At 41.1% G+C, this 18379-nt stretch overlaps 1 protein-coding gene across 5 annotated transcripts in view; it reads left to right on the top strand.

Annotated features, from left to right (window-relative positions):
- Window positions 1-15980: 15980 nt before the first annotated feature.
- Window positions 15981-18379, top strand: part of ATP8A1 (ATPase phospholipid transporting 8A1) — a 284236-nt gene continuing 281837 nt past the window's right edge. For 2 of the 5 annotated variants that reach the window (XM_056802573.1, XM_007496504.3), the window contains exon 1: window positions 15983-17048. In XM_056802573.1, coding sequence (XP_056658551.1) covers window positions 17000-17048 — 49 coding nt within the window. In that variant the 5' untranslated portion in view covers window positions 15983-16999. Of the gene's footprint in view, window positions 17049-18379 lie in introns of all 5 variants that reach the window. The other 3 variants (XR_008912864.1, XM_007496505.3, XM_007496506.3) reach the window with 3 other exon arrangements.

Below are 18379 nucleotides of genomic sequence, written 5' to 3'. Positions count from 1 at the left end.
GATTATAATAAATACATATTCATTATTAGTACTATTGCTGTGCAACACTTACTTAGTTCCTTATATTAGCTTCTTATTTGACCCCACTTTCACTGCCTTCCACAATAACATTGAAGAAATTTGTGTCTCCATTTTTTTTTCTGTTTTAGGAATTTTTCATTGTATAAACTGACCATTTAGCAATACTCAGATTATCTTAAATAGGCAGATTAAGACAGACAGACTACACACTTTGGGAAATACTGCAACAAATCAAGGGAAATCAAGAAATATTCCTCCAGATTCACCCCCTGCATAAACTTTTTAATTCTTGTGGTGATCCTAATCTTCCTAGGAAGCTAAAAAAGGAAGCTAAAAAACTTTGCTAAGCCTGGATGGACAAATCTTTTACCTGGCCAAAATATGGATCCTTTGACTTCAATATCTTAAACAATTTGAAGTTAGCCATTAAAAACAAAGATTCCAAAGATTATAAATACTGGCTCTTTTGTGCATATCATGTTGATAAATTAAATATACCCTCCAGTAAGGAAAGCATTCTTTCTTTGAAACCAGACCATTCTGGCTTAACTACTTCAGTTCCTTCTCCCTTGATTAAATCTAGCAAGAAACACACTCTATCATTCCACCTGGACTATGAGGAGGTTTCTCCTCATTCTAACCCAAACCAGGACTTGAACCCTTCAGCTCCTCTCCCTGTCAGACCTTGCTCATCCTCCACTCCTCCCATCCTCTTTCCTCCCAAACTATCTCTCTACCCTCATTTACCATTCCCATTCCCTCGAGAGTTTCCTCCTCCTCACTACCTGGTGCCCATCCATTTTCCCTGTAGCTACCTGAACCATTCCTATCCTTATTCTCTTGGTCATCCTTTTCCCTACTCCCCTTCCCCTGACCAATCCCCACCTTACTTTGTCTCCTCCTCTAGACCTCGCCCAGCCTACCCCTCTCCTCCCTGGCCCTGCTCCCACTCAGTCTATCCCCACTCCTCCTCCCCTCTCTATTCTTCTCCACCCCAACCCCAGACCCACCCCTCCTCCTGTGGCAGAGGCGGGCACTAGATAAAAAGTACCAGGCTGAAGAGTGTATGAAACTGAACACATAGATGGAGGAGGGGCTCCAGGAGTGGAATCTTGAGGAGGAGAAGACTCTGGCTGGGAAAGCAGTGAGGTCTCTCAGTCTTGATAAGCTGAAGAGAGAAGTTGGAAAAAAGACTTTGTCCTGAGGGTTACCCATTTTTCCTGCTGGTGACTGCAAATCTTTCCCCCAACACTTCCCAATTGAAGGGAATTCTGAAGAGAAACCTGAGCAGACTTTACCTCAGCTCCTGTTGCCCAGGGGTGAGTCAACATGACTTTCTCTCAGGGGGCTCAGGCTGCCAAGGTCTGATTTCCCCCAAAACTCAAGGAGGGAGGGGAAAGGGTCTAGATGGAGATAGGGACCCCTTTTTCCCACTTTCCTTTTCCCAGTCTTCCTTGCCCGTTATTCCTTTTGTATTACCTGATTGAGTTGACATTAAAAGTTATCGGATCCCCAAGCTGAGTGTGAGTGAACAGATCAAGGTGAGCCCCTTTGGTCTCAAGTAGTGGAGGGGGGACAAGAGGGACAAGAGCAAATTGGGGAGAGCAGTTTTACCTAAGGAGGAAAGGCAGAAGGGGGAAAATCTTCAAACTGTTTTTAAAAAAAGGAAAAAAAAGAAAAAGGAATGTACCCTGAAAGGGAGGCTTGGGCTTTTGGTATGTGGAGAGAGAGAGGGAAGGAGAATGAGAACTGCCTTCTTAAAAGTTGGGTTCAAGGAGAGACAGCAGATGCAACAATTTGGCTCAGAGAGAGGAGAGGGGGTTTGAAGATTTTCCCCCCTTTTGCCTTCCCTCAGTGGCTAAAGCTGCTCTTCCCAAATTGCTCTTGTCCCTCTTGTCCCCCCTCCACTACTCAAGACCAAAATCTGTTCACTCACACTCAGCTTGGGGAACAGAAACCTTTTAATGTTAACTCAACCAGGTAATACAAAAGAAATAACGGGCAGGAAAGAGAGGGAAAGGGAAAGTGGGGAAAGGGGTTCCTTTCTCTAACTAAACCCTTTTCCTCCCTCCTCGAGTTTGGGGAGAACTTGGGCCTTGGCAGCCTAGACCCCCTGAGAGAAAGTCAGGTTGACTCACCCCTAGGCAACAGGAGCTGAGGTAAAGTCTGCTCAGATTTCTCTTCAGAAAATTCCATCAATTGGGAAGTGTTGAGGGAAAGATTTCCAGTCACCAGAAGGAAAAATGGATAACAGGACAAAATCTTTATCCACCTTCTCTCTTTGACTTCTCAAGACAGAGAGACCCTCACTGCTCTCCTCACCAGAGTCTTCTCTCCTCTGGATATTCACTCCTGGGGCCCCACCCCCATTGAAATGATCAATTTCACATACTCTTCAGTCTGGCAATTTTTCTCTAGTGCCAGCCTCTATCACAAAATCCCCTCTCCTCTCTCTGAGCCAACCCTAAACATCAGTCATCTCCCCTGTACCCCTCTTTGAGAAGGGAGGGTCTCCACTCTTTCCCTCTTTATACTGAAAGTCTTAACCCCTCGAGTTACAAATTAACCTCCCCTTTATAATACACTTCTCTCTACCCTGTTTTAGCCCCACCCCCATTCCTCTCCTCCCCTCCACAAACCCAACTCCTGATCTTTTTGCCCTGCCTCCCCATCCCCTGACCATCCCCTCCTTCTCCATTCACCCACTTGCCCCCCATCCCCTACTAGCCTCACAATGACCCACTCTATTGAAATCCAGAAAACAGGCCAAGCAGCAGTTACCATAGATGATTTGAATAAAGGCCTATTTCCTCTCAGAGATGTTCCTAGTTATAGTAGATATGAAGACTTAGTAAACATTAAATATCATACACCTTTCTCTCCACAAGACATTGATAGATTCAAAGAAAAAGCTTTTTCTTTTGAATCTGAGCCTGTGCTAGTGATAAATAAGTTTTAAAGCATTTTGCTCACATATAATCCCACATGGATTGATGTGGAAGATTTGCTCCAGGCCTTGCTAATGGAAAGGAAAAGAAATAAGATTCTTTCTCTTGTTAATCAGGCCCAGGGACAGGGAACAACTTGTTGGCCAACTAAATATCCCAAATGGGACCCAAATTCAGAGCAAGATTACATACAACTATCCCAGACTAGAAATGCATTACTTAAAGTTATGATAGTCTGTTCTGATAGGCCTGGTACATGGATTAAAATCAAAAAATCATAAACAGGAAGATAATGAAAACCTCTACCAGTTTATGGATAGGCTTATTGAGCTGGGAGGAAGGTACATAGAACTGGATCTTGATAGGGAAAGGGAAATAAATCTTATTTTTGAGTGAGTAACCTTTGTATTATGCCTCTGCTTGGCTAACCCATTGTTACATGGAATGTGAACTATGAAATTATGATTTTTATTTTTTCTTCATATTTGCAATAGGATATTTGATTTTTTTCTATTTCTTTTTTCCTATCATTGCCAGTACTTGAAGTACATGAAATCAGTATCAATGTTTTTGACTTGAAGAATAAAGTTTATAGTATCTATTGGCCTTAATAACTATCCACACCCAAAAGTTTTAGGCTATAGAAACCTGCCATTCATTGATAAATTGATAAATGCTATGGGTCTTTGTTTACTGATTATGTCTGATTCTAGGAGAAGGGAACAAAACAGCCACTATACAGTGCCAAATAGCACAAGGTCAAAAAGGACCAAACCAATCCAGGGAGGATTGTTGAACTTCTACGCCAATACTAAAGGACTTGAAACTAGTGTGAGACTCGAGGTTGCAACACTTGACATATGTTAAGACATAGGACACCTTGTAGTACACTCTTTGTGAAATACTCACAGACCTTGTACCATACATACTATTTGTGAAATACTCACAGACAAATATTGAAGTTTGGCTATCATCCTAGCTCCCCTATCCCTGACAGTGAAGGTAAAATCAGACCAGGCAATGATTTTTCCCATTTGCTTCTAAAACCTAGTCCCTTCTCTCTTATAGTTTGGCAATTTTCTGAAGTCCTGACTGCAAATGGGTAAAGTCCTATATTGCTGCAATTGTCATATAGTCTTTTGGGAACTAAATCACTTTAATTGGGCCTTGCTAGTAATTCAAGGACCTGTAACAGGTTTATTTTTTCCTCAGAATTTTATACATGTAAGATTTTTATTTTTTATCATTTTTGTACTTATTATTCTTATACAGAATTTAATTTTTTCTCCTTTATTTGGGGTTTGGGGGAGGGGATTCTTTTGACAATTGTTTCATATACCTCATGAGTTGTGGATCCAATTTACCAACATTCTTCACATACCAGAGCTGAGCCTGTGAACTTCCATGAATGTCCATGAACATCTGTGAATGTGAATAAAATAGAGTGGGTGGGGCCCACCTGGATCTTTTGGCATGAACTCTGGAAGGGAGCAGACAGGTGAGAGAGGTAAGATGCTGATAGAATAGAGACACATGTCTGATAACTTAGAGTAAGGAAGAGATTTAAATCTATGCTTATCTACCTTTTATATTAATAAACTTTATTAAAAATAATAACTAGTAGAGATATATATCAATTTTAAATATAATACTAGCAGGCTTCTGGCTAAGTAGTAAATATTTAGTAAAGACCTATGGATTGATTAACAAGTGAAAATTCATTATTTTGGATTGGTTATAATAAGAGAGAGTAAAGAGAATATATTATCCAGTTTGCAATTCTGTCTATAAAATTGTTATAACTATATTTATATCTAAAATAATTATATATAACATAATAAATAAAATAATAATGTAATTAATTTCCTATTTCATTTAGTTATGTATGAACCTGGCTGAATCATCCATATCAAAATGAATATTATCAAACCTTTTTTTTTTAGGGCATTTAGCATGTATCCCCTAGTTTCCTTGCTTATACCTAACTCAGTTGCTCAACTTATGTTCAATGTCTACCAACTTTTGTATATTTTAATTCTTAACAAATACAGCCTTTTATGAAATAAAATTACATCTTAATATTTTGATGGTTTTCCTTTATTACCTTCTTTTCTTTGAGGATAAATGTTATCCTGGATTAAGCATTTATATAGCATTTTATGGATTTTCTCAAGATTCAGGCAAAGTTGGCCAAAGTTTTGAGTGATTGATGATCCCTCCTTCTAGTAGATAATGTTTCTAAGATCTTTCTAGGGCAGTAATATTACAAAATCATTATGATTATCTAATAAACCTTCTAAATGACCTAGAGAATTGTGGAACTGTCCAGAATACACACTACACAAATAGTCTAAATACAACTGGTATATTTTCTTATTTGATAGTGAAAATGATATACAGTCATTCCATGGTTCATTTTAGCAGTGAATACTTGGTTTCTGGCCTAGCATGCTTTTTTAAAATCCAAACACAGACATTTCTTTCTTTGTTAATAACATTTGTTTTCTCTATTCTGTACAACACCACTCTTTCTTCTTCCTTCCTTCCTTCCTTCCTTCCTTCCTTCCTTCCTTCCCTCCATCCTTCCTTCCTTCCTTCCTTCCTTCCTTCCTTCCTTCCTCCCTCCCTCCCTTCCTTCCTTCTTTTCTTCCTTCTTTCCTTCCTTCCTTTCTTCCTTCCTTCCTTCCTTCCTTCCTCCCTCCCTTCCTTCCTTCTTTTCTTCCTTCTTTCCTTCCTTCCTTCCTTTCTTCCTTCCTTCCTTCCTTCCTTCCTTCCTTCCTCCTTTACTTCCTTCTTTCCTCCTCCCTCCTTCCCTCCCTCCCTTCCTTCCTTCCTTTCCTTCCTTCCTTCCTTTCTTTCTCTCTGGTATTATTTCATTATTATTCTCACAGTTTCCTGAAGTAACTCCTAAGGCAACAAAATATAGGAAGTGAGGGCATTCAGGCTCTTTTCTCATTTCTGTTACAAACTTGTGTTACTTCTGGCAAATAGCAATACATTTTCTGTGTATCACATTATCCTTTCTATACATCATCATAGTAAAATTTGTATTACTTCTAAAATGAAAGCTATATTCAATAAATGCTCAATGCATACAATAAAAAAAGTTTAGTAGGAAAATGAATATAAATTGAAAATACACCTGGAAAAAAGTTTGCTTCAGTATTCCAGATACAAGCAAGCATAAGATTATGCTTAACTCATTCTATTAAATATAGCTTAAGGAATAAAATCTTAGTGAATTATTAGATTGCCCCAAATAGTTTCCATATTTTAGGGTATTTGAAACCCAGAGTATCAGAATTTACAAATATATATTAATGCAACATACAACAACAAATACTAGAAAGTATGAAAGTGTGCCACAGTGGGTAGTGCTCTATATATGCAGTCAGGAAGACCTGGACTCAGATCTTGCCCCCACACTTAACTTCCACTGTCAAGGTAAGTCTTCCACTTTTCTGGACCTCTATTTCTTCATAAGATGAGGGAGTTGGACTTGATGACTGCTACTGACCTCTAATCTCTAAGTCTATGAGCTCATCATCTTTTAGAATATATGGACTGGTCAAGAACATTTTAAATGTTAGTGTGTCCCTAACTGTAGTCTTTAAACCAAGTTTGGTTAAGGATATGTATATGAACTAGAAGGATCCTAGTACCAGGTATGAAGATTGGATTTAGCTATCTCCTGATTGTAACAATGAAGATACTTAGTCTAACAAAATCAGGAATGTCTACACCCATATTTAAGGATTAAGTATCTAGGAGAATGGCCTTTGAAAGACATGTGCAGAAACAGCTGACAGACCCCTGGGCTGTCCTAAGTCAAGCTTAAGCTACCATTGGTACAGTTGAGATGCAGGAAAGTGATGTAAAACCGTCTATATGTTTGGCGTCACTTCCTCTCTTGAGCTCTTTCCCCAGAGGTGGCTCTGGCTGGTCACTTACTGTGAGCAGGCCTGGGTACCAGTTCAATCCTGGAACTCAAGCCTGAAGGAGCTCCCTCAGACAGCTTCCTTGAGACGGTCACATGGTGAGTTATAAGACTGACTCCCTTTTCCCTTGGCTCTCAGGGGAGGCCCCCTTGGCCAAGGTCTTGAACTCCCGCCTGGCTCAGCCAGAGCCAGAGGAGTTTAAATTAACTCTTTTCCTCTCTCTCTCTCATTCTCTCTCTCTCTCTCTCTCTCTCTCTCTCTCTCTCTCTCTCATTCTCTCTCTCTCTCTCTCTCTCTCTCTCTCTCTCTCTTAATTTTTTTCCTCTATATTAATTAAAATCAACATAAACTTCCAGCTGATTTGGGTATTTTATTATGGGATGTCCTTGGCGACCAAATTAATTTAAATTTTAAGTCACAACCCTAAAAATATCTTTAACACAGGTCAACTATAAGAATCTGGGGATCTCTTCTACGAAGGAATTCTCAATCAGATTGAGTGAAAAATATATATGATAGGCACCAAAAATTGAGGATTCATGTGCTTTGAGGTTACACAATAGTTCTTATCTATCTCTTTCCTTAATACCTCATTTTCTTCCCAACTCCTTAAGGTGGATATTGTCCATGGTCCTATTCTTGGTCTTCTTCCCTTCTATCTCTCTATACTTTTTCCCTTGGCAATCTTATTGCCCCCCCCCCCCAGTCTTAATTGTCACCTCTACACAGATGACTCCTATAAAGCTATCTATAATCCTAATTTCTCTCCTGAGCTCCAGACCTTTATCTCCAGTGGTTTTTTGGATAGTTCCCCAAGGATTTCATTAGTAAGTACCTCAAACTCAACATGTCCATATTGAAACTTGTAATAATTAAAATTATGAAACTGATAGTAGCTTAATAACTTTATTAAATCAAAGTAGTAGTTGTAAAGAGAGGGAAAGATAGGAGAGAGGTAGAGAGATACTTAACTTTCCAATCTATTGGCCGCCATGATGGGCTTGTGGCTAAAATCCAACAAGAGTTCCTTCAGTTCTCCATGCTCCAGACAGAAGACCCCAAAGACCACCTAAGTATGAGCCTCCTTTAGTATCACTATTTCTGCTATTAGCTATTGTTCACCTAGTATTTGAAAGCTTAATTTTAGTAGGTCTCAAATCTATACCTTTCTCTCTATTCTTATTACCTCCACCATAATCCTGGCTATTAATTCTAAATAACATGGTCTATTTATCTGCCTTTTCACCTCTACTCTTTCTGCTCCTCTCTTTCCTCTCTTTCCCTGTTCCTTCCATGTTGAATATGAAAGAATGCTTTCTGGGACTCACAGAGACACTACACTACCTCATTATCCTATATTGTTCTGAATCAAAGCATATATACTGGTCCTGGTTTAGTCCTGAGGAAACATGGGCTCTAAAAAGAGGAATAAGGATTGTATTTCTTTCTCTATTTGGCTCCTTCAAACTCTAGGAGGGATTTTAATTAATGCTCAAATCTAGAAATTACCCCCAAAAAAGGAGACTAGAAAAATGCAGTGAGATTTTATTTAGTGTACAATATGAATTAATCATGGGACAGGTAGTTTATTCCTACACACAAAAGGAATACAACATAAAAGATTCACAGTATATATTTAACAAAATGACTTAACCAGATTCAGTAACAATTTATAACTACTGTTATAATCTGCTAGGATAGTGATACTTCAAAACTCATCAGAACATTTAACAGTTTGGAAGGCTACTAATTCACTTCAGTCCAGAATTTTCCAAACAACAATGATGAAAAATGGTATGTATCCACTAACAAAACAGCAAGACTTGGGTGATCTTTTAGTCAATGATCATTCCTTCTGATTCAGAAGTTTCCCCAGCGTCTAGACAGATCTAAGTTGATGAAAATCAATATCTCCAAGCTCCAACTCACACAGTCCCCTCCCAGCCTGGATGTATTCATTTTGGAATATATGTTCATCTAAAATTAGGCAAGGTGACATAGAGCACCAAGTCTGGAGTCAAGAAGACCTGAGTTCATATCCAGCCTCATATACTTCCTAGCTATATAGCCCTGGACAAGTCACCTAACCCTGTGTGCCTCAGTTTCCTCATCTTTAAAATAAGCTGGAGAAGAAAATGGAAAACTACTCCACTGTCTTTGCCAAGGAAATCTCAAATGGGGTCACAAAGAGTTGTACATGACTGAAAAACAATTGAACAACAACAAAGAATAGCAAAAAATAAACACAAAAGAAGCAGCCCAGACCCAAAGTCAGGCTTCTTCAGGCATCATATGTGCTTGAGTTTAGATCTGGAACTTCTAAATGGTGAGCCACCTCATCTCACCTGGATCCAGATCTGCCACATTCCATTCTGGCTATTTTTCTCATGTTCTGCCTCATGGGTACCATCCTTTTTTCTTTCTCCCTTTTTCCCTTTACTTTCCAATTCTAGCTCTGAGAATAATAATCAAATCAACAATGTGAGTCATTCCAAGAAAAGATCTTTCAATCAATTGCCCTCTGACTGAAATCACCAACCCTCTGACTTCCATTCTGAACATTTCTGCCTGAGTACCACACATTTAAGGCTTTCTACACACATTACCAAAACCGCATCATCGAGCAACTTGACGTCCCTCCTTCATTAGAAGAAATCCAAAAAGCCATTAAACAAATGAGTGCACGCAAGGCACTGGGGTAAAGGCAGGATCCCAACCGAGGTGTACAAGGCCTTAAATGGAAAGGCACTCCAGGCATTCCACATAGTGCTGACCAGCATATGGGAAAAGGAAGATATAACTCAGATGCCTCCATCGTAGTCCTATACAAGAACAAAGGCTCACGAGCAGCCTGTAACAACTTCAGAGGCATCTCACTACTCTGCGCTGCTGGAAAGATCCTTAACCGTGTTATACTCAACAGACTCCTGTCATCTGTTTCAGAGCAGAACCTGCCTGAATCACAATGTGGCTTCCGACCAGATCGCAGCACCATCGACATGGGCTTCACGGTGAGGCAAATGCAGGAAAAATGCCTTGAGCAGAACCTGAGTCTCTACATTATCTTCATAGACCTGACAAAGGCGTTCGACACATTGAACAGGGACGCATTGTGGGTGATCCTAAGCAAGCTCGGCTGCCCAGCAAAATTCGTCAAACCGATCCAGCTCTTTCATGTCGACATGACAAGGGAAGTCCTATCTGGTAGAGAGACTTCCGACCACTTCAACATCTCCAAAGGCGTGAAATAAGGCTGTGTCCTCGCTCCGGTACTATTCAAACTATTTTTCACCCAAGTATTACGACATGCTGTGATGGATCTAGACCTGGGCGTCTACATCAAATACCGACTGGATGGCTCACTATTCAACCTTCACCGCCTGACTGCAAAAACAAAGACAACAGAGAGACTCATCCTGGAAGCTCTCTTTGCAGATGACTGTGCTCTCATGGCCCACCAAGAAAATCATCTCCAAACCATTGTGGACAGGTTCTCCACCGCAACAAAACTGTTTGGCCTGACTATCAGCCTCAGCAAAACAGAGGTGCTGCTCCAACCTGCACCAGGGAGGCCAACTAACCAGCCGTGCATTACAATCAACAGCACACAGATTTCTAAAGTCAACACTTTCAAGTACCTGGGCAGCACCATCACCAATGACGGGTCCATAGACCACGAGATCAATGCCAGGATCCAAAAGGCCAGCCAGGCACTCGGGTGGCTCCACTCCAAAGTCCTCCAACACAGCGGTGTAAGCACTGCGACGAAGCTCAAAGTGTACAACACAGTGGTCCTCAGCTCGCTCCTGTACGGTTGTGAGACATGGACACTGTACCGGAAGCACATGAAACAGCTGGAGCAATTCCACCAACGCTCCCTGCGGTCAATCATGAGGATCCGATGGCAGGACCGAATCACCAACCAGGAAGTCCTCGACAGAGCCAACTCCACCAGCATCGAAGTCCTGGTCCTCCAAACCCAGCTACGATGGTCTGGACACGTCATCCGCATGGACCCACAGAGAATACCAAGACAGGTATTCTATGGTGAACTGTCAGCTGGACTCAGGAAACAAGGCCGACCAAAGGAAAGATTCAAGGATCAGCTAAAGTCCAACTTGAAGTGGGCTGGCATCACACCAAAGTAACTAGAACTCGCTGCCTCTGACAGAAGCAGCTGGTGAACCCGCATTCACCATGCCGCCACCACCTTTGAAGATGAGCAATGTCAACGTCTTGCCGCTGCGCGTGAACGCCGACACCAGGCCACAACCGCACCTCCCGTAACAACTGGCGTCCCAGGCCCCATGTGCCACAAACTGTGCGCCTCAGCCTTTGGACTTCAAAGCCACATGAGGGTACATCAATAGATGATAATGCACAAAGACAATCGTCATTCTTGGCTTCCGAGAGACTACCACTACACACATTTCCTAGAGTACAAAGAAAATGGACCTATCTGATATCAAATCAGCCTGGCAGGTTTTATTTAGAACTGTGTGAGTTAACTGGAAAAAACCTGCAAACTTATAAATTAATTCATGTTTCTACCCCAGTCTCTTCTCCATATAACTACACCTATGACTAACCAGTCCTGGGAGGTTATGGAGTTTATGCAGGGCATCTTGCAACCTACCTTGGATGTAGAACAAAGCTTTAAACAAATGCCTACCTAGTAACTATCAGTGACTTAGAGAAATATTATGGGTAGGGAACCAGAGATGTGACAGAATCAGCTCAAGGCATAGATATATAAATAGGAAGGTGGGAAAGACATTATATGCAGACAAGAAACCTATTAATTTCAATCAAGCAAATTGATCATTTTGTTTACTGACTCCATAAATCCCCTCTGCCTGTTCCTTGTACCCCAATATGATTAGTTGTCCTGAGGCTGGAAATTTTTTAAATTGTCATTTATACATATGCTTCTCTCACAGTCCCATTTTCAGCATTCAGATTATATAAGCACTTATTTAGAGAGAGAGTAGGGACTTTCTTGTCCTTCTACCAATTGCAAAAAGGACATAGCTATCTTATCCATATTATTAAAAGATGACAGGATTCTTCTCTACCTTGGAGTAAAAATCCTTTGTTCCAAAGCATAGAATTCCCCATGGTATCATCACAATAAAAACAATATGGTGTATGTAATTTATCTGTAGTCAAACTGCCCTTTCCAAATCTTAAGAATAGGGTCCCTAGAGCCCCTCACAGTTTCTCAAGTTATAAATCTGATGACCTTTAAATGTAATTCCTCTGCTTTTTTTTTTTTTTTTTTGAGACTGAGTCTCCCTGTCTCAGCCAGGCTAGAAGTGCAATTATTATTTATGGGCTCAATTACATTGCTGAGAAGCAGATAAACTTTGAACTTTTTTGAACTTTGACCTGTTCTATTTCCAATTTGGGTCAATTTTCCCTTCCTTGGGCTTCCTCTCAGGTGCTCATTATATTGATAACAGGCATAATATGGTTACTTAATCAGCTTTAATTATTATACTGCAGTTCAAAACTCCACCAGCCTCAGCCTCTAAAGGAACTGGGATTATAGATATGTGCCTTGTCCCTCTGCCTTGTTTCACTTACTCTTATCCTACAAATCAGATAAAAATCCAGTGTTAAGTCTAAGACTCTTGGACTCATCTGGTGTTTGTGTTTGGTCACGAAGGGTTTATGATCTAAAAGATCACAGAATCCTAGAATTTAATTTAATTCAATTCCACAGACATTTATTAAATGCCTTTTATGGTCCAAGGATTAAAAATGCAAAAGTATAAATGATCTTCTTTCAAGGAGTTTACATTTTTATGGTTGAAAACATAATTTAATATATATACACATATGTAAAGATAGGCATGCTATTGCTGTGAAATTGCACAAATATTTTGGAAAGCAATTTGGAATTGTGTAAATAAAGTGACTAAAATGTCCTACTCTTTTGAACCCGAGATTCCATTACTGGGATCATGCCCCAAGGAAGCTACCAATAAAAAGACATTCTCTGTATAATCCAAAATATTTATAGCAGTACTTTTTGTGATAGATAAGAATTGAAAATAAATTAGATGCCCATCAACTGGGGAATGGATAAACAAATTATGATACATGAATGTAATGGACTATTATTGTACTGAAGAAATGATATGTGTGATTAATGCAGAGAAGCATGGAAAGATCTTTATGAACTGATGTAGAGTGAAGTAAGCAGAGCCAAGATTGATTAAACTCTGTGCATACTTTCTATAGTCTGTTTACTTTCTTATATAAAACCATACTTTTAAGCCATACTAACTAATATTGCCCCCTATTGCCAATCATCTTATCCTTTGGCAGACAATGTTGACTTTTTTCAAACTGCTAATTTGAAGCAACACCTCCCATCCAAGTTCTTATTTAACCCTATATGCTTCAGCTTTTTACTTCAGAGAGGTACACAGGGTGGGGACTGTGAAAATAATCATACCATATGTCAGGAAGGGAGATATCTCAAAGGGCAGCTGATTTTAAGGTAAAGAAAATTAATTTGATTTTAGAAAAAGATTGCCTCAGTCCTTGGTATCACTCCTTCCTCTGAACTCCATCTCTGTCTATTGATACCCAGCCCTTCATCTCAAATGTTGTACCCTTCATCAAGTCTACCTTGCTTATTTTCTTGTTTTATCCCTTCTCTCCCCTACTCTTAAATAATCTTTATTTCTTTTGCGTCAGGATCTCATGGTCTCTGACACAGAAGCTGGGAGAAAAGAAATAATTAATATGGTACAATTGAAGATTATTTCTGAGTGGAGAAGGGGAAACAGCCTGTTTCATTTTTGTCTTTCTGGCTCAAGTGTTTTGCAATGAAAAGGTACAGCAAATAGGGAAAATACTTTGGCTGACAACAAAAAATGGCATGTCACTGACTATTCCTCTTTGTCTATTTTCATTACAATCTCCCGTTTTGGTGTTACTCTAGCTCTTCCAAAAATCTCAATTACTGCCCTAACTACTTCCTTTGGGACTACCAACCTAATTTTCATTACTGGGCCTCAGGTGTGGGCCAAGCATTAGTCTGAATCAAGTCAAAATATGGAATAAAAATTTCTTGGACTCAGAAACATGTAACCCAAATACTCTATGACATAACTGTGTTCTAAAAAAATTGCATTCCAAATAGTAGAATATGCCCACATTTATTTTAAAGTTGCAGGAGAAGTAAAGATGGACTTTAGCTGGTCTCTTTGTGGCTAAAAACATAACTTCCTTAAGTCTTTAGGAGAGAAAAAAGATACATTCAGCAGGATATCTTGTACTAGAACTTGATCATTCTCTGAAAATCAATCCCAGGCTTGTGGCAAAGTTAGGATGTTTGGCAAATTTCCCCGCTGGGTCTGAAAGAGTTGGTACTTCATTTGCAGATTGCATTTCTATAATGTTTGTCAATGTCCTGATGTACATCTCAAACTGCCCTTCTCTTGGAGACCAATTGAGGTCAAGCAGGCAAATGTCTTTACACCTTTGATCTCTATATAATGTTACCTCACAGGGACTTAAGGAGGGGGTCATCCCTTCCTTTTGTTTTGAGGAACAATAGTGTCATATCCTTCTTAGATTATCAATTCTAAAAGGTAGGGAAATATATTTTTGGTTCCCTCCAAAGTACCTGGACAAAGTTCCCCATCTAATTTGAGCTTAATAAATATTTGTCAAATGGGAATAAATCCAAAAGACTGATTACAGGAAAGCAACGATAACTAGTAGTTGTAGCTCTACTTTGATCGTGTGTAAATAAATTGAATGGAATCACCAAAATTCTTATATGCATTGGATTTATGAAGTTTCTTGGTTATGGATATCACACTTGATTTAATCTACCTTTTTATTTAAAAAAAAAATCTAATCTTGCTTTCAGTAAAGCAGCTAATCTTCCACGAATGAAAGATGGCATTAGCTCCTACCAAAAAGTATGAGAAGATCAATGTACTTGTATTTTTCCTCATAACTTTTCCCTCTAGTACCAATAATTTTATTATATAATTGCTAGAATACTTATCATTTATCTACTTTATTTGTCAATGTTTCTATCTTTTATTCCTTTGTTTTAGTTTTGGCTTCTGGACTATCATTTCCCATGAAACTCTTCTCTCCAACAGACCAATAATAGTGGCAGGTAATGGCAGTATATATTCCTTAAAGAAGAATTTAATATGTTGGGGGTGGGGACCAAATTTATCAGTGTTTTATCTTAACACTTTCAGAGATTGAGGGTTTTTTTTTTTATTAGGAAAAAAACTAGCTTTCTGTGTTCTTAGTAACATCAACACCTGGAACAGCGCCAGGTACACAGTAGCGGCTTAATAAATATTTGTTGACTGCCTGGCTGAGTACTAAAGTGTGTCAGAATCAAGATTAGGAAATGCAGTATATAGAGAGAAACCCAAGGGAAAGGCATTCACTTTTGGAGCCAGGCGGCTACTAGCTGCTTCTCTGGCCTGTGTCCTGAGTGTAATCTCATTTCTTTCTATTCTCAGATTTCCCAGGAATCTATCCAAAAACAACCGTCATGATACAAACTCTTAAGAAAGAAGATTTGAATTTGAAGTAGTCTTTTATGAAATTCTGGAGGATGGTAAAGATAGGTTAAGAAAAAAAATGTTTATTTAAATTTATTCATTAAATAATATTTCAGCAATTCAGCTCATCTTTTCCATATGGAATTTTAGCATCTAATTTGAAAACTAGTGTTTCCCCTTTCAGTTAGATAGTCAAAATAAAAGAGGGTGTATTCTAGTAAATTCTAATGGCACTGTGGCATTTAACCAAACTGAAATATATTTAGATATTAAGAAAAATAAAATCAACTATCTTTTTAATGGAAAGGTTTAAGTGCACGATTAATACCCCAGGACTAAATAGTCTGCTCCCTTCCTGCCCTGGGCCTGACAGGAAAAAAATTCTCTGCCAATTTCATCTCTTTCACAAGCTGACAAGAGAACAGGAAGCATCATACCAGACCCCTCACGCCCGTGGTGTAACCCTGCCACGGCAAACCCTCAAGCAGGGTTTCCCAACCTGTTGCTCCAATCTAGGACAAGGCGGCTAAGGAGTGGGTGCAAGCCCGTCAACGCAGAGATTCCCCTGTGTGCAGCTGGGGGGACAAGGTTCAGTCCTCTTCAGAAAAATGGGTAGCTTCGTTGTGGAAATGATTGATTCTGCGCACCCTCTATCCTTCCGCTAGCTATCCCAGTCTTGTCACGCCTAGAGGCCCCTTCCCATTACCTTTCCCCAGCTCCTGTTTCTTACCCACCGCCCCCAAACAGCGTTCTCCCAGAACCCAGAAGCAAAGCGGGAACCTGGGACCTAGGGAGTCAGTTCCATTGGCCCTGAAAGCAAAAAGGAGGGGTCAGAAAAGAACCTACAAGGGTCTAAATGGAAAAGTGGAAAGCTTTCTTTCCCTACTGCGTAATAGGTTAATTGAGTTTGGGTGGGCAGACAAGGTGGGTGGAGGAATACAGGGAGTGGATAGCACAAAAACACGCCAAGTGTATACCCGGAACACATTGGACTCCTCTCCCTCCCCCTCCTCGTGAAGTGTGGTACAATCCGCAGAGAGTGGGGCGGTTCTCGAGGCGGCTGGAGCAGAGAGCCGGCAGTCTCGCTGCTGGGGCTGGAGCCACCCCTCGCCCCCTCCCTTTCCTTTTGGGTGCTGCAGCCTCAGCGTTAGCGTGGAGGCGCTGGGGCTCGCGCGCCGCCGTAAAGCCCAAGCGAAGCAGCGCCGCGGCGGCTGCAGTGCCGGCTGCTCCTTGCTAACAGAGGTGCCTCCGCCTTCCCCTAGCCGCAGAAGAAGCTGCTGCACGAACAACCGCCGCCGCCAAGGCGGCGTGGGCTCGCCTTGGGGCCCTCCGATCTCGGGGAGGCGGGCGATGGTCTGTTTGCTTGCGAAAGAGGCAGTGCGGCTCCCCAAGATCCTGGTCTAGGAGGCGGGGAATCCTTTAGAGAGGAGACGGCGCCCTCCAGTCTGTGACAGGTGCAGTGTCCCAGCAGAGGAGGAGGAAGAGAAGAAGGAGGGTTCCCGGGAAGTGGGACCCACCTGCAGCAGCAAGGGTAACAGTGATGCCAACCATGCGGAGAACCGTGTCCGAGATCCGCTCCCGAGCCGAGGGTGAGTAGCCGCCGCAGCGTGAGGATGGGGAGGGAATGGCCGGTCCCTTTGGCTGGTGAGGAAGAGGAGGCTACATTGGCTGTAAATGCCTCCCAGAACTCGTAGCAGCCTTGGTGGTAGCTGTAAGACTTGCTGGAGACGCGGCGGGGGTGGGGAGAAGGGCATGTGTGTGTGTGTGTGGGGGGGGGGGGGATGTGTGTTTAGGGAGGAGATGCTGGGGGGGATGCAGATACCCTTTGCAAAGCCTCCTTAACTCCTCACCCCTTATTTTCATCATCCTCTCCACCACTCATTATCTCCTCTCCTCCCTCCCGTTTCTTCTGTCCTCCAATGCCATCTCTTCTCCCCATCACCTCTGTTCCCCTTCATCTTATCCTTCTCTCTACACCTCCTCTGGGCCAGAGAAATTGACCGCGCCTTCTCTATCCATTTCCTTTTCTCTTTCTTTCCTTTCTTTCTTTCTTTTTTTTTTTTCTGGTGGTTTGCCTTTGGCCACGGACCCAATCCTCCCTTGGTTATCCTAGGCCGAGAGCCCTGCGATGTCTCTGCAGCTTTATCATGTTGCTCCCCAGTCTTTTTCCGTTCCTAGGCTCAAATCCACACACATGCACATTTCTCCATCAGCCACCTACCCCCGAAACCTGAGAATCTGGAGTCCTCAGACCCCTGAGACCCTAACATCCTTTCTGCAGCTCCAAGGGAGCAGTTCTTTTGCTGCCCCGACAGTCTGCAACCCCTTCCTCACCGTAGAGGAAGTGGCTGCCCATTGGCTTTGTTGTTTGAGGAGCACAGACTGTTGCTTTTGCTCCTTGGTTTTTATTTTTTCCTTTTCTCTGAAACACAAACTTAAGCCAGCTGACCTGTCACTCCTGTAAAGAGGAAGTTCTTTTCTTTTCTTGACCCAAGGCCAGCTGTTGAATTTTTACCATCCACACTTGTTAGCATTGAGCAACAGATGTATGTAAGCCTTTATCTTACAAGCATAACCTAGCTTTATGTCTACCTGAATTTTTCCACTCAGGATGTGACACATTTTCTTGCACTATCACAGAGCAGAACACAGAGAAATTCTTGATGCTGTTACCTTTTGCTTTTTAATATGAAGCAGATGGTGAAGGGGTTATAAAAGATGCAGTGGTCAAAAGAAATATTAAGAAATACATGCAAATAGCACTTTAAAGAGCTATCTCCACAAAAATCTCATGGGAGTTAGTGCGAATATTGTCACCCTTTTTACAGGTGAGGAAGATGAGACTGGGATATGCAATGTAATCATTTGGCCACTATCATACAGCTACTGGTTAATATCAGAACTGGGTTTTAGACCAACC

This window comes from Monodelphis domestica, chromosome 6 (genome assembly GCF_027887165.1).
Source record: "Monodelphis domestica isolate mMonDom1 chromosome 6, mMonDom1.pri, whole genome shotgun sequence".
NCBI classification, from domain to species: Eukaryota; Metazoa; Chordata; class Mammalia; order Didelphimorphia; family Didelphidae; genus Monodelphis; species Monodelphis domestica.
Note: the sequence above shows the minus strand (reverse complement) of the source record. Positions and strands in the feature narration are given on the sequence as shown.